This window comes from Dipodomys merriami, unplaced genomic scaffold (assembly GCF_024711535.1).
Source record: "Dipodomys merriami isolate MVZ:Mamm:240054 unplaced genomic scaffold, mDipMer1.0.p SCAF_16, whole genome shotgun sequence".
NCBI classification, from domain to species: Eukaryota; Metazoa; Chordata; class Mammalia; order Rodentia; family Heteromyidae; genus Dipodomys; species Dipodomys merriami.
Window position 1 is genome coordinate 15471159 of NW_027202937.1, and position 13396 is coordinate 15484554.

At 37.3% G+C, this 13396-nt stretch overlaps 1 protein-coding gene across 5 annotated transcripts in view; it reads right to left on the reverse strand.

The window, feature by feature from the left end:
• Carmil1 (capping protein regulator and myosin 1 linker 1) overlaps positions 1–13396 on the reverse strand; it is a 288276-nt gene that overhangs the window by 128307 nt on the left and 146573 nt on the right. For all 5 annotated transcript variants that reach the window (XM_070024433.1, XM_070024432.1, XM_070024431.1 and 2 more), the window contains exon 9: positions 4965–5040. In XM_070024433.1, the coding sequence (XP_069880534.1) occupies positions 4965–5040 (76 nt within the window). The remainder of the gene's footprint in view (positions 1–4964; positions 5041–13396) is intronic.

Here is a 13396-nt window from a genome sequence, read left to right on the forward strand (position 1 = left end):
CCCCAATTCTCAAGGAAGTGCTATGCAAATTGTTGAACTGAAGACTAAATGGAGCTAATGGTGCTAAAGATGTCTTCACTGACTTTTTGCCCTGTGCCAAGCACTGTGCTGAGCTCTTTATATATAATTTCATTATAAGTCAGTAAATATTGTTATTCTCTTTTTAAAGACAGTAAGGTATAACAACATTATATACTTTAGTAGGGAGGCTGGATAAACATGATGTTCCAACTAGTTTTTTTGTGTGTTTTTTTTTTGGCCGGTCATGAGGCCTGAACTCTGGGCCTGGGCACTGTCCCTCAGTTCTTCAGCTCAGGGCTAGCACTCTACCACCTGAACCACAGCACCCCTTCTGGCTTTTTCTGCTTATGTGTTGCTGAGGAATCGAACCCAGGGACTCATTCATGCAAGGCAAGCACTCTACCACTGAGCCACCTTCCCAGCCACCCTACTAATATTTTCTAAAATAGGGGAAAGGGACATCATTCAAATAATAGGGAAGAGCTAAATAAATGTATTATATGAATGGAATTTTTTAACAAAATATTTAGTAGTCTGTAATTATTATAACCATGGAAAAATATTAAATGGCTAGGATATAATGTTAACTGAGAATGCATAAAGGACCAAGATTACAAAAAGTAAAATGAGTAATAAATGTAAGAAAATCTTAAAGGAATTGTGAAAATGAAATAATACCAAGGCGATAGGTTTTTTCTGTAACTTTGCATTGATAGTTTTACATTTATTTATATCCTGTCTTATTTCCTGTCTTATTCCAAAGGTAATTTAAGATAACTCTTCGACTTATATTGTTTAAATATTGAAAAGTGATTTTATATGGTCTCATTATAAACAAAGGTTTATTTAAACCTTTTATAATATACATAAAAGAGACAGCATGCTGTTTGTGGCATGGCTACAACAAACCACAGTCTTTGTCTAAAATATCTTGTAAGGGCACTATAGTTTTTTGATTTAATCAGATCACAAATAGCTATCTGGATTAATCATAACTAGAAGAGAGCCTAACATGAAATGTACAAACTTTTCTAGTCAGGTATCTTGTAAGAAAAACCCTCGCCAGGAAACACACTAAGTCCTACAGCATCACAGATCTCATAATTCTTTTATCTATCAAATTCCATTCCTACAATGCTTTTGTTGCACTCTTTCTAAGCTTCTAATGAATCCCAGTGGACTGATGAGCAAAAGGAAAAAATAATTCAAATTGATTTGATGCCTACAATTTATACTATGCTGACAGTGGTGATTTCCAAAATGGTGACCTCTTATCAGTATAATGTTTTGTCTCACAATGTACATCCAAGGAAATTTATCTACTGCAGGGTATCATGGCAAAAAGGGACTAGATCAAGTCTTTACAAGGATTATTCTTGTTTTCAAAAACAACCATGAGATCACTGCTATCCTCCAAAGCATCCAGAAAGTTAATTTACAGCTACAGAATTTTGAAGATTAAATGTACACATCAAATATAAACACAATCATAAAAATTAGTTAAAGTGTATGAAGTCAGTTGCTGGTGGCTCACATCAGTAATCCTAGCTATTTGGAAGGCAGAGATTGACAGGATCACAGTTTGAGGCCCGCCCAGCCCACGGGGGGGGGGGGGGGGGGGGAGGAATTTGCAAGACTCTCAGTGGAAGAAGCACCTGTCAGCCCAGCTACAATGGGAATCATAAAATAGGTAGATCTTGGTCCAGATGCAAATCGAGGCAAAAGAAAAAGCAAGACTCTCAAAATAATTAATGAGAAAAGGATCTGGAGGCATGAGTCAATAATAGAGCCCCTATTTAGCAAAAATGAGGCTCTGAGTTCAAACAATAATATCACTAGAAGGGAGAGAGAGAGGGCAAGAGAATATATAAAAACATTATCTAACTTTCCCTTAAGATGTCACTGGGGCAGAGTTATAGTAAATGATTCAAGATTCTTTTATACTGCTATTATATCATCTACATGAAGAGCATTCTGTTCTATACTGAAGAATCTATATACAGAGATGAAAAATTTAAGGAGGTAAGAATGAAAATGTGAAAAAATTACTATAGTTACTTCTAAGTGGCTATGGCATGCTCAGCCATTGGTTTAGAGAAGGAAATATATATATGTAAATATATATATACATATTAAAAGTGAATGCAATGGCTCTCTAAGAGGTTACATTTAATTAAAAATAAAAATATCGAGCATTAGTAACACTATTTTTACAATAAAAAACATTAAAAAATATATGACAAATTTGAAATCACCATGAAGTAAGAAATAAACTAGTACTTCAAAAAACAAAACAAGCTGGACACTGGTGGCTCACGCCTATAATCCTAGCTACCTCAGGAGGCTGAGAACTAAGGATCTCAGTTCAAAGCCAGCTCAGGCAGGAAAGTCTGTGAGACTCATCTCAAATTAAACACCAGAAAACTGAAAGTGGTACTGGGGCTCAAGTGGTATAGCGCTCACCTTGAGCTGAAGAGCTGAGGGACAGTACCCAGGCCCAGAGTTGAAGCCCCACAACAGACAAAAAGAAAAAAAAATTGAACTTTGAATTAAAAAAGAACCACATATATTGCTTCACATAACCATTACTGTATGAAGACTTTTTTAGAGAAACAGTGTTACACACTACCTTGCTTGAGTTACAATACTCAGAAAATTGAACCAAGATCTGAATTCTATTGCTATTTTAGTGAGTCAACATTGGCCCCTAACCTAGTATGTTATTTAGGCTAGGAACAAATACTTTAAAATTTTAGTTCACATTAACTTGAAATGAAACTATTCAGTTCTATCATGCACTTCAAGTTTTAAAACAATACCTAAGCAAGATGTTTCTGTATATTGTTCTATCCTTCAAATAAACCCAAATAAATCCCAGAAAATTTTCTGGGATTATCTGCTACACACTGTCAGAAAATAAAGTATTTCTTTTTAACTTGGGGTAAAACATAATTCACTATTTGTTCTAAGATTTGTAGCATATTTTAAAACTTCCATTTTAAAGTATCAAAATTTCAACAATAACTGCATTATGTATTTTCACATTTACACCTCAACAGATAAGCAGTAAGGACAAGTCCTCTATTTCTGTCATAGTTTTTCCTTCCATCCTAAGACAACCAAGAAAACATGCTAGCACATGTAAGCTTTGATTTCCCAGGACTGAAATGATTCTGTGTGTATTTTCTGTCCTAAATACTAATGCAACTGAAAGGAGATGATGACTAGGAGAAAGAATGGCAGTAATCCAACACTCATTCATTGGACACCTTTCTGAACTAGTGACTTGGAACAATTACCACAAGTAGGGTATCTACAACCTCCTCAGAACCCTCTGGAGGCTCCATTTTCAAAATCACACACTTATGTGAATGTTTAAATGAGCCAGGAAATCTAACTGGGTAGTAATCCATTGTTCTCCCTGATCCCACAATCCCTAAGCTAATCTACTTCTCATTCCTCCAAAAGGTTCCCTCTCTCAACTTGCAATCTCTCTGATTCCAAACTCTGGCAGTGGTCCCATCCCAGCATGCAGGAAACAAGAGGCTTCCATTCCCAGGTGGGCTATGGTGGCTACCTGCTTGTTGCCTGAAGGCCCCTGATTCCCATGCCTGCTGCCAAGCACTATCATGTCCAGCTGACTTCATTCCCATCACTGCCTTACCCACATCTGTTTCTCAACCTCTTTGCTAGTCTGATTGTGATGATGATAATAATAATTAACAGATATGGTATGCCTGCAATATGTTAGAGACTATGGTAGAATTTCTATACACAAGTATCAGTTACTCATCTCAACAACCTGCAAGTTAATTATACTTCTATGTTCATTCATCCATTCAGTCAATGCATTTATTCTCTATTTATGAAAACAATTTTCAGTGAGAAGCCACTTTAATCAAAAAGATACTCTGAGACAAGCACAAGATAGAGATAGATAAGACTTGTGCTCCAACTAGGTACACAGGAAGATGGAGACCTGGAAGATAAAGTAATGTATTTAAGGTCATACAGCCTAAGAACAAAGAGTTAAAATCTGAAATATGGCTTCTGATTCCAAGTCTATGCTCTTTTCTTACATTACATTGGCTCCAAATGAGTTCAGCCCACCAACATGTCTTCAATGCCTTAAGCTACCTCTACTCCAGGCAAATTCAGAGAACAAAGTAGCCTATTAACTAGCCAATCTCAACCCTCTATTTTTTTGCAGATCCACCTCTCTCCCCACATATCCGAGTCTATGGTCTCTGAGACCTGGAGTTTTTGAAGTGAAAGTCTCCAATCAAATAATATTTAAGCTATTTCTGGTCTTGAATGAAATATCCAAAAGCTAACTGCAGATAATCATCTGTCTGTATGGCTCCTTTGAACTTGAAAAATCCCCAACAGAGCATCTTATTTCTACTAGTAAAGAAAGAGCAAATAATTGGCTCCTCCATCTCTTAAGAAAACATTTCACTTCAACTGCATTTCACTTGCATATAAATCTGCCCCAAAAGTGCATCTACAGAATTAACATCAACTATCTTAACTCAAGAGGACCAACTGTACCTTGTTAAGATTTCCCAAAATTCTTAGAAAAGGAAGCATTATGGAGATAAAAATCTAAGATAGAAACATAAAAGCTGTTATTTGGAGCTGTGCAAATGTAACCTTAATAGTTTTGCTAACTGAATGAGTGTGTACTGAAGGCTACACTAAATATCTTCTGTATACTAAGATTGCCTGAAGCAGCTGAACAGAAGGAAATCGTTCTCTGAAGAATCTCACATTACAAACTTTGCAAAATGTTATGCTAATCACTTACAGGAAGATATGTTCTCAAAAATGTATGAAGCTAGCTCACCAATATGGGAGAAAAGCAAAAACCTTTTTTTTAATTTTATAATTTTCAGGTTTTTGAAATTCAGCAAGCAACAGTCACTGGTACTTCAGTTACTTACCAATTTTAGATCCTTAGAGGACAGCTTTGTGAACCACTGATTGTATTCCAGAGCAGCGATGATAGGTATTAGGTCTCTAGAAGTAGAAATAACAAAAATATATACTCATCACTCATCCAGAATAGCTACACTGGAATTGTGTTTTTGACCCATGAAATCCAGCTAGAGTAACATGCTAAGTCCCCATTATTCAAAAGCATAACATCCAGCTCAAACTATTTTGGTCACTAGACATCAATTAAGTTCTCTGGTCTTCAATATGGTGTAAGCTAAATTCCCCAAATTTGAAATAAAAAGTCTGTATGGGTTCTGATTCCTTGTTCTAAAAGAAATCATACACATAATTCTATACTAACCAGACGATGATTTTCTTACCTCTACTTCCTGAGTAATTGGGAATACAATTGAACCACTATGCAAGTCTTGTGAAACCAGACAACTTAATTCTAACTGTAGAAATAAATCTCTTTCATCAATTCTGTAACCATCAAGTATCTCTCATTCTTTGAGAGAGAGTTTATGCTGTGATCAAAGATGGTGTCTAACCTGAGAACTGAGCCAGTGACATCAGCTGGATTCTCATTGCTTAACAGGCATCCTAGGACTATTTGGTAATTTTTATAGTTTTCAGCAGTGATCACAGAACAAGTGTAATTCTGTCTAATAGAGTCACCGAGAGAGGGTAGTTAAAACCAAGTATTTACACTCACAAACTGTTATGTTAAACTGAAACTTCTTTATACAGCTACTTTTGCAGTACTTACTGGTATAGAACTCACTAAATTGTACAGGCTAGTTTCAAAGTCTATTTTTTTTTAGGGTGGAAGTCAGGAGAAAAACAAAAACAAAAACAGAATTCTATTCCTGGAGCCATGCCCTCAGCACTTTCTGCTGTATTTTAAGACAAGATTTTGTTCTTATGTTGGAGCTGACCTGGGCCATGATTCTCTTATGTACACCTTCCACAGAGCAGAATGACAGCTGCACAACACCATACTCAGTTTGTTATTAGTTGAGTTGAGGTCTCACAAATTTATTAGGGAACAACACAGATATCCTTCAGTAATAACACACAGTGTTCCAAGCAAGGTTCAAAAAGGCCATGCGCAGCTTCTGGCTAGCTTGGTCTCTTGCGAAGTTCACCCATGGAACCCAGCCGCTATGCTGCCAGGAAGTCCCGGCCACATGGAAGGACCACATCTAAATTTCCCAACAGAGCAGTAGCAATCATTAGACATGTGAATAGAAAAGGCTTCACAATACTTGCATGGTGGCCCATTCCTATAGTCCCAATTACTCAGGAAGCAGAGTTGTAAGAAAATCATTGTTTGATGTATAAGAACCAACTATATCAAAAAGGGGCTGGAGGCATGGCTCAAATGGTAGAGCACTTGTCTGGAAATGGGGAGCCCTGAATTTAATTCACAGCACTCTGGAAAGTGGTGTGTGTAGGGGAGAGAGACTTCCCCTTTAACTTACAACTATTTTTGTGTGGGCCATTAAGTTTGAAGGGTTTATCACCCATACCAGAACACAAGCTATCTATAAATCAGGCTTCTCAGCTATAGCAAGGATGGACTCCAGGACATGTAGCCATAAAAAGCTTTTTAGCAGAAAAATATTTCAGAAAGCTAATTTCTGTAATGCTGATAGAATGTATCAGAGGAAGATAAGTCTTCACAAAACAAGAGATAAGGCAAACTAGAAAATTCTTCACAAAGTGACTTATGCAGGTAATCTATACCAATAAAGATATTCATATGCTCATGATAAAACTATAAAGGAACATATAGGCAATGATTTTTCTCGTGATAGGGAAGTAGTATCAGGATTTTTTAAAATCAATATAAAGGAACATATAAACAATTATTGTGACAGCGAGGGAGGTGGGGAAAGGAGGCAATGCACTTGGCTATTTCTTGACATAATGGTTGAATTTACAATCATTTGGATCCTGGTACAATCTGTACATTTTTCTCTAAGGAGACAAGCACAAGAATGACTTTAAGCAGCATTGTTCATGATAAACAATAAGCAAATCAACATGTCTGATCAACTGTAGAATGGATAGATTGTGCAATGTTCATACATTAGGATCCAAAAGAAAAACAAAAGTGAATACATGATAGCTTTGCCCATGACCATGGAAAATCTCAATGTCTTAGTTATGCTAAACCCCTCTCAACGTGGCTGGAACATGCAGAGAATGAGAAGCTTTATGCCTGAGCTGACCAGGTGCTCAGAAAGAAACTAGCAAACACTTACATAAACGTCAATGACTGAGGTGAAGGACTCAGCTTGAGCCACCACGATGGCTACAACAAACCCAGTGACCAAAGATCAAGGAAACTCAGTACTGCAAAAGGCACAGAGTACCATGGAGCCAGAAAGGATCAAAACCTCACCAAGTTCCTAATTACACAGAAGTTATCTGACAGTCCCTAACTAAATTCAGTTTTAAGAGTTTCCCATCCTAGGAACATAGACATAATGAGCATTAATTGGGCCTTCACATGGGTCTTATTACTGTGTCTTATTACTGTCTTATTACTCCCTTCCAAAGAACTGGCTGGATTTCTCCGTTGGATTCTGTGTGTTAGGACTGAGCTTTTCTTGTGTTTTACTGCTGTGACTAGCTTACTTAGGTAAAATGATTTCCAAACAGCAGGTGTTATCACATGAAATGATTTTTCTCGTGATACAAAAGTAGTAACAGGATTTTGTTTTTAATCAACAGTTATTGACATTTATTGTGCCTACAATTATGTTTTGTCTTGACTTCCTGAGAGACTCATTTTATGTTTGGGTTTTGTTTTTTTTTTTTTTTGTTTTGGTTGTTGGTTTTTTTTTAATTTGGGGATTAAAAAAAAATCTCAGGTATCCCAAGATGGACTCAAATTCATAATTCTCCAGCTCTGCCTACTGACTGCTGGGATTATAGGCATGTAACATCGTGTCTGGCTCCGAAGAGACTATTAATTCTGATGAGACAGTAGATCTTAAAAGGGAAGATAGCATTAAGAAGTTTCACCCTCCCATGAGTCTTAGCAGCATAGCATTTTTCAGCATACTTCCAGAAGTTGCTTGCTAGAAATGTGGCTCAAGTGGTAGAGTACCTACCCAGCTCAAAAACCTAAATTCAAACCCCAGTAAGTATTGCCACCAGAGAGAGAGAGAGAGAGAGAGAGAGAGAGAGAGAGAGAGAGAGAGAGAGAGAGAGAGAGAGAGAGAGAGAGAGAGAGAGAGAGAGAGAGAGAAATCTTTTGAAGACTCCAAACCTTGAGAAAAAAAAAAAGGTCCAATATTAGTTTCTTTCATAGCCACTTGACATAACTAATTATTAGTTGGGGGTTGTAACAAAAGTTGGAATTTTTATAAGCTACTCCTTCCCTTAACACTCGAGAGAGAGAGAGAGAGAGAGAGAGAGAGAGAGAGAGAGAGAGAGAGAGAGAGAGAGAGAGAGAGAGAAAGAGAGAGAGAGAGAGAGAGAGAGAGAGAATTGCTAGCAAAGCAGCTCAAGTGACAGATTACCTGCCTAGAAAGTGAGAGGTCCTGAGTTCAAACCCCAGGACTACAAAAAAAAAATAAAAAATAATCAAGATGTTCTCATATCTCTCCGAAAGAGAAAATTATCATTAAACTGACAAAAGCATAACAGAAAAAGTAATGAACTCACCTCATAATTGTTTAAATGTGAGTGGCTAAGTTTATATATGGAAATCTAAAAAATTTTGGAGATAAACATTTTGTTACTTTATGGTTTTATTTGCTCTAGTTAAGAAAACTCATCATCTTTTATATAGCTATTCATTTAAAAAGAGGGTAAGCCTTTTTAGGACATGAAAATAACAAGTGCTTACTTGAACATTTTTTAAGTACTAACATGAAATATTATACATCTATTAATCCATATAGTCTTCATTGAGATCCCAGGACAGAGATATGATTAACTCTCTTTGACAGAAGATTCCCAAGGTACAGAGAAGTTAATGATCTAAGCATGATCACAAAGTACAATCACCCAGCCAGCATGACTCATAAGGTCATTGTCTTCAAGTCTGTGCTACCATTTCACTAATGACTAACCTATTTCCATATTATCAAAAGTCTTCAACCTGCTGTACTGTGCTGTACTATACTGTCCTGAAGAGCTGAGGACAACATATCTGACATCTGTAGATTTTTCAAACTAAAGAACTGAAACTTCTCTTATCATACATGTGTGTGAATATATATGAATTTGTGTGTGTGTGTGTGTGTTTCTGTGTCTGTGTGGCTAGATCAGTGCTTAATACCATCCTGAGCTTTTTTGCTCATGGCTAGCATTCTACCACATGAGCCACAGATTCACTTACTGCTTTTTTGTGGGTTAACTGAGGTTAGAGTTTGATGGTCTATCTTTCCCAGGCTAGTTTCAACCCACATTCCTCAAATCTCAGCCTCATGAGTAGGCAGGATAACAGGCCTAACCCACTGGCACCCAGCCTCTAATAATATTTAACCAATTCTTTGGTTTCCAACTTTACAGTTAATACTGATACATATTCTGAAGTAACTATACATTCTCAAGTAATTATTGTGCTCACATTACTCTAAACATCAACAATACACTAGTAAGCTGGTCAGTGATGTGGGTATGCCTAGTCTCAGCTGCTCTAGTAACAAGGACTAGAGGATAGCTTGAGCCCTGGAGTTCTAGCCAGCCAAGGTAACACAGTGACACTACTATCTTTTAATTTTTTCTAAAAAAGCTTTGCAAACAAAGTAAATATTTGAGGATTACAATGCAAAAACAAAGTTGGTAGGAGATATAAAATCTAGCTCTCTAGATAAATTCTTCTTCTTCTACATTACAAATAATCTACTGAATCGGCAGTTCCAATCTCATCTTTCTGGGGACTCACAGGAACTTCACTTTCCAGTTACTATTTGGGGGCCAAATTTCCCTCCTTGTTGCCACTCCTCTAGCTGCAATCTCTGAAATTTTGAAAACACTGCAACTTTTAGACAGTGTGGAATACACCAGAAAAGCGTTAAGAAAAAATTAATAATGGACAGATTTGAAGGATGTCTAGCAAACTCCACAATATACAATGTGGGACAAGCACAAGTTGAACAATAGATCAATACATAGCATTATGATTATTTCTAATATACCAGCATACTATAGGAGATATGACCCCCCCACAACATATCTTACATACAAAGTCTCAAAGGAAGTGTTTCATGTAAGAATAGAGTCATGCTGGTCTTTATTCTTTGCGCATAAACACAATGGTACACTCACTCCTGTTGAAGATTCCTAGCATCTTTACTTGATTACCCTTCCCTGGATAATTGAGAGTTCCTGCCATTTTATGTACTTTGGAAATGGGAATTGAAAAGCTTTAAAAAAGCTGAAAATGTCATGATTTAGTTAATTTCCAGGAATCCGTGTCCTGCATATATTAACTTGCCAGTTGGACCACTTATCAACTGTGACAAGGACATGACTACATGAAATCTTTAAAAGATCACTCTTGGAAATATCTAAAGAACAGTTTGTGCTGTTCTGGGGCTTAAACTCGGGACATGGGCACTGTCCTGGAGCTCTTTCACTCAAGGCTATTGGCTCTACCACTTTAGCCACAGCTCCACTTCTGGCTTTTTAGGTCATTAATTGGACATAATAGTTTCACAGACTTTACGCCCAGGCTGGCTTTGAACTGATGTCCCAGATCTCAGCCTCTGAGTAGCTAGGGTTACAGCATGAGCTACTGGCACCCAGACAAAAGATAATTTTGATCATTTGTGCCTAAGAGCATGCATGCTTAGCTATAAACCATACATGTGTGCCACTGGACTGATTATGTTAGACTTGGTAGAAAATGTTAGACTTGGTAGAAAATATACACAAATAAAATGGATGAGAAAAAATTTAAGTTCCAATCCCCAATGTATCATCTTATTTGCCCTACATAGTTCATCTATGGAAGACCTATATACTATTCATACATTTCGAGAAATTTAGAAATAGAAACAGAAGCCAATGCTAGTCATATCAGACCAAACACCATCTTCTCTCTCCCTTGGCTCCTCTTCCTCCTCCTTCTCCTCCTTCTCCTTCCCTCTCCTTTTTCCCTCCCCTTCTGTGCTAGTACTAGGGTTTGAACATAGCACCTGGGAGCTGTCCCTTAGCTTGTTTGTTGAAGGCCATGTGAGCCACAGGTCCACTTCCAACTTTGTGGTGGTTAACTAATAAGAGTCTGATAGACTTTCTTGTCTGGCCTTGTTTTGAACAGTTGTCCTCAGCTCTCAGCCTCCTGAATAGCTAGGATTAGCAATCTCTTCCTTTTTAAATGAAGCAGGAATAAAGTTACAGAGCTCAGATTCAGAAATAATTACACCAGTACCTACAGGACAACCTTGCTAAACATAATCTATCCTCAGAAATCTTTCCTGGTTGTATCCCATTTAAGAATGTCACCTTGATGAGTTAGAAATATGACAACACAAAAGCCTGAGTCTGCTGGCAGAGCTCTCATGAGCCAAGTGGAAACTCAGTGATGCGTGTCAAGTCTTTGGAGGATTGATGAGATTAGCTCCTCTTAAAAATCTTCCAGGAACAAGAGAGATCAATGCATTTAAAGCTGTATGTTCTGTTTTCTTCAGCATCATTACCTCTGCCCTCATCATTCCTTGTCACTCCAAATTATACTGTGATTACATCTTTTAACATGTCAGTTCACAGACCTTCAAGGTATCTCATGAGAAATATATAAAAACCTCTTTTAAATCTATGCCTCTTGTTGGCCCATGGATACATAAACCAAAATAAATTGTGCAAATATACTTAAGTAAAGCTTTGGGCCCTATAAATAATATGTGAAGGGACATTTTGGCAAGTAGCTGCTAATAACTAACAGGATGGATGCAGTCTGGTCAAAGTCACCATATTTGGATGCTTATTCAACAAAACCAGGCTGTCTGGCCCTATATTCACTACTGACTGATGAATAGATGGATGGAAGGCAGGCCCCTGAATTAGAGTAAAGACCGGCAAATTATAGCTCATAGGACTTATTTGTGTAAATACAGTTTTATTGCTACCTTTATTTGTAATATTGTCTAGGGTTGCTTTCAAGTTGCTATGGTGGAGTTAATACAGATGTTCCTCAAGGGGTACTTCCTAAGAAGTCCATTGCCAGTTGAAAATACTGTAAGTCAATTTTACCTACCTAATCTGCCAAACATCAGACTTTAGCAGTACAATACACTATAGGATTATTTGATGTTTCCCCTCATTATCTCCTGGTTGACAAGGAGTTATGATGCATTGCTCAGTGTAGGGGGTCAGGGGTGTAGCTCAATGGTAAAGCATGTGCTTAGTATATACAGGACACTGGTTTCAATCCCCAGTAACACAGAGGAAAACAAGCAAACCACAAACCATCTCACCCCACATACTGCTAACCTAGGAGAAGATCAAAAACCAAACTTTAAACAAGGTTCCTACTGAATATTGTTTTCAGACCACTATAACGTAAAACATCTTTAAATCAAACTATCCTTAAAAAAGTAGATTATTTTTGTCTGTCCCATTAGCTCAGTGATTATAGAGAAACACAGTTTCTTCAACCATGAAATCAGTGAATTCACTTATAGGAAAATGCAGGAAAGTTTTGACAAAGCTTTTTGATTTTTACATAGTATGCTATATATTTAGTATTTTTAGTGGCTTCCTTAGTTACCATTTACTGATCAATAACCAAATGAAGCTCAATGAATTAGCAGGAAAACTTAGCACTGATGGTATACATTACCTCTTAACAAAATAGAATCATTATGATGGGTACAACAAGCAAACTAAATGTAAAAGACACTTAAAGCTGACCTGCAGTGCCTTTACTCCTGTAGATCAGATGTTGTCCAAGTACAGTCCATGCCCTCCTAGGGGAACCTGAGATCCATTCAAGAGGTTCCCAAGTTCAAAACAGTTTACACAGTACCAGAACAAATCTGTCCTCTTTGCTACATTGCCATTGGCATAGATGGTATAAATGCAATGCCAGGGAAAATAGCTAAGCCCAAACCAAGACAGACACCAAACTGTGGTGGTATACTTCATGGCCACATGCTCACTTTGTTTCCAAACAAATGTCAGTGTCCTTCTGGAACAGCGTTGATGGCACAGTGTAGACTATTCATTTTATGAAATCTAGTATATGAAGTCTGTTTAACAAATTGAGGACATACACACACAAAATGCTTTCCAGATATCAAAGTGATTACTGACTATTCAATAGAAAGTTTTACAAGCTAGTTAAAGCCATAAGCAGAAACAACAGGGCATGTTGTGAAATAAAAGACAAAATATGGTTGTTCAGATCAGAGATTGGCACACAGTCTCTCCAAAGCAAAACAAGTCATGCTGAAGAAATCACTTGATAGGG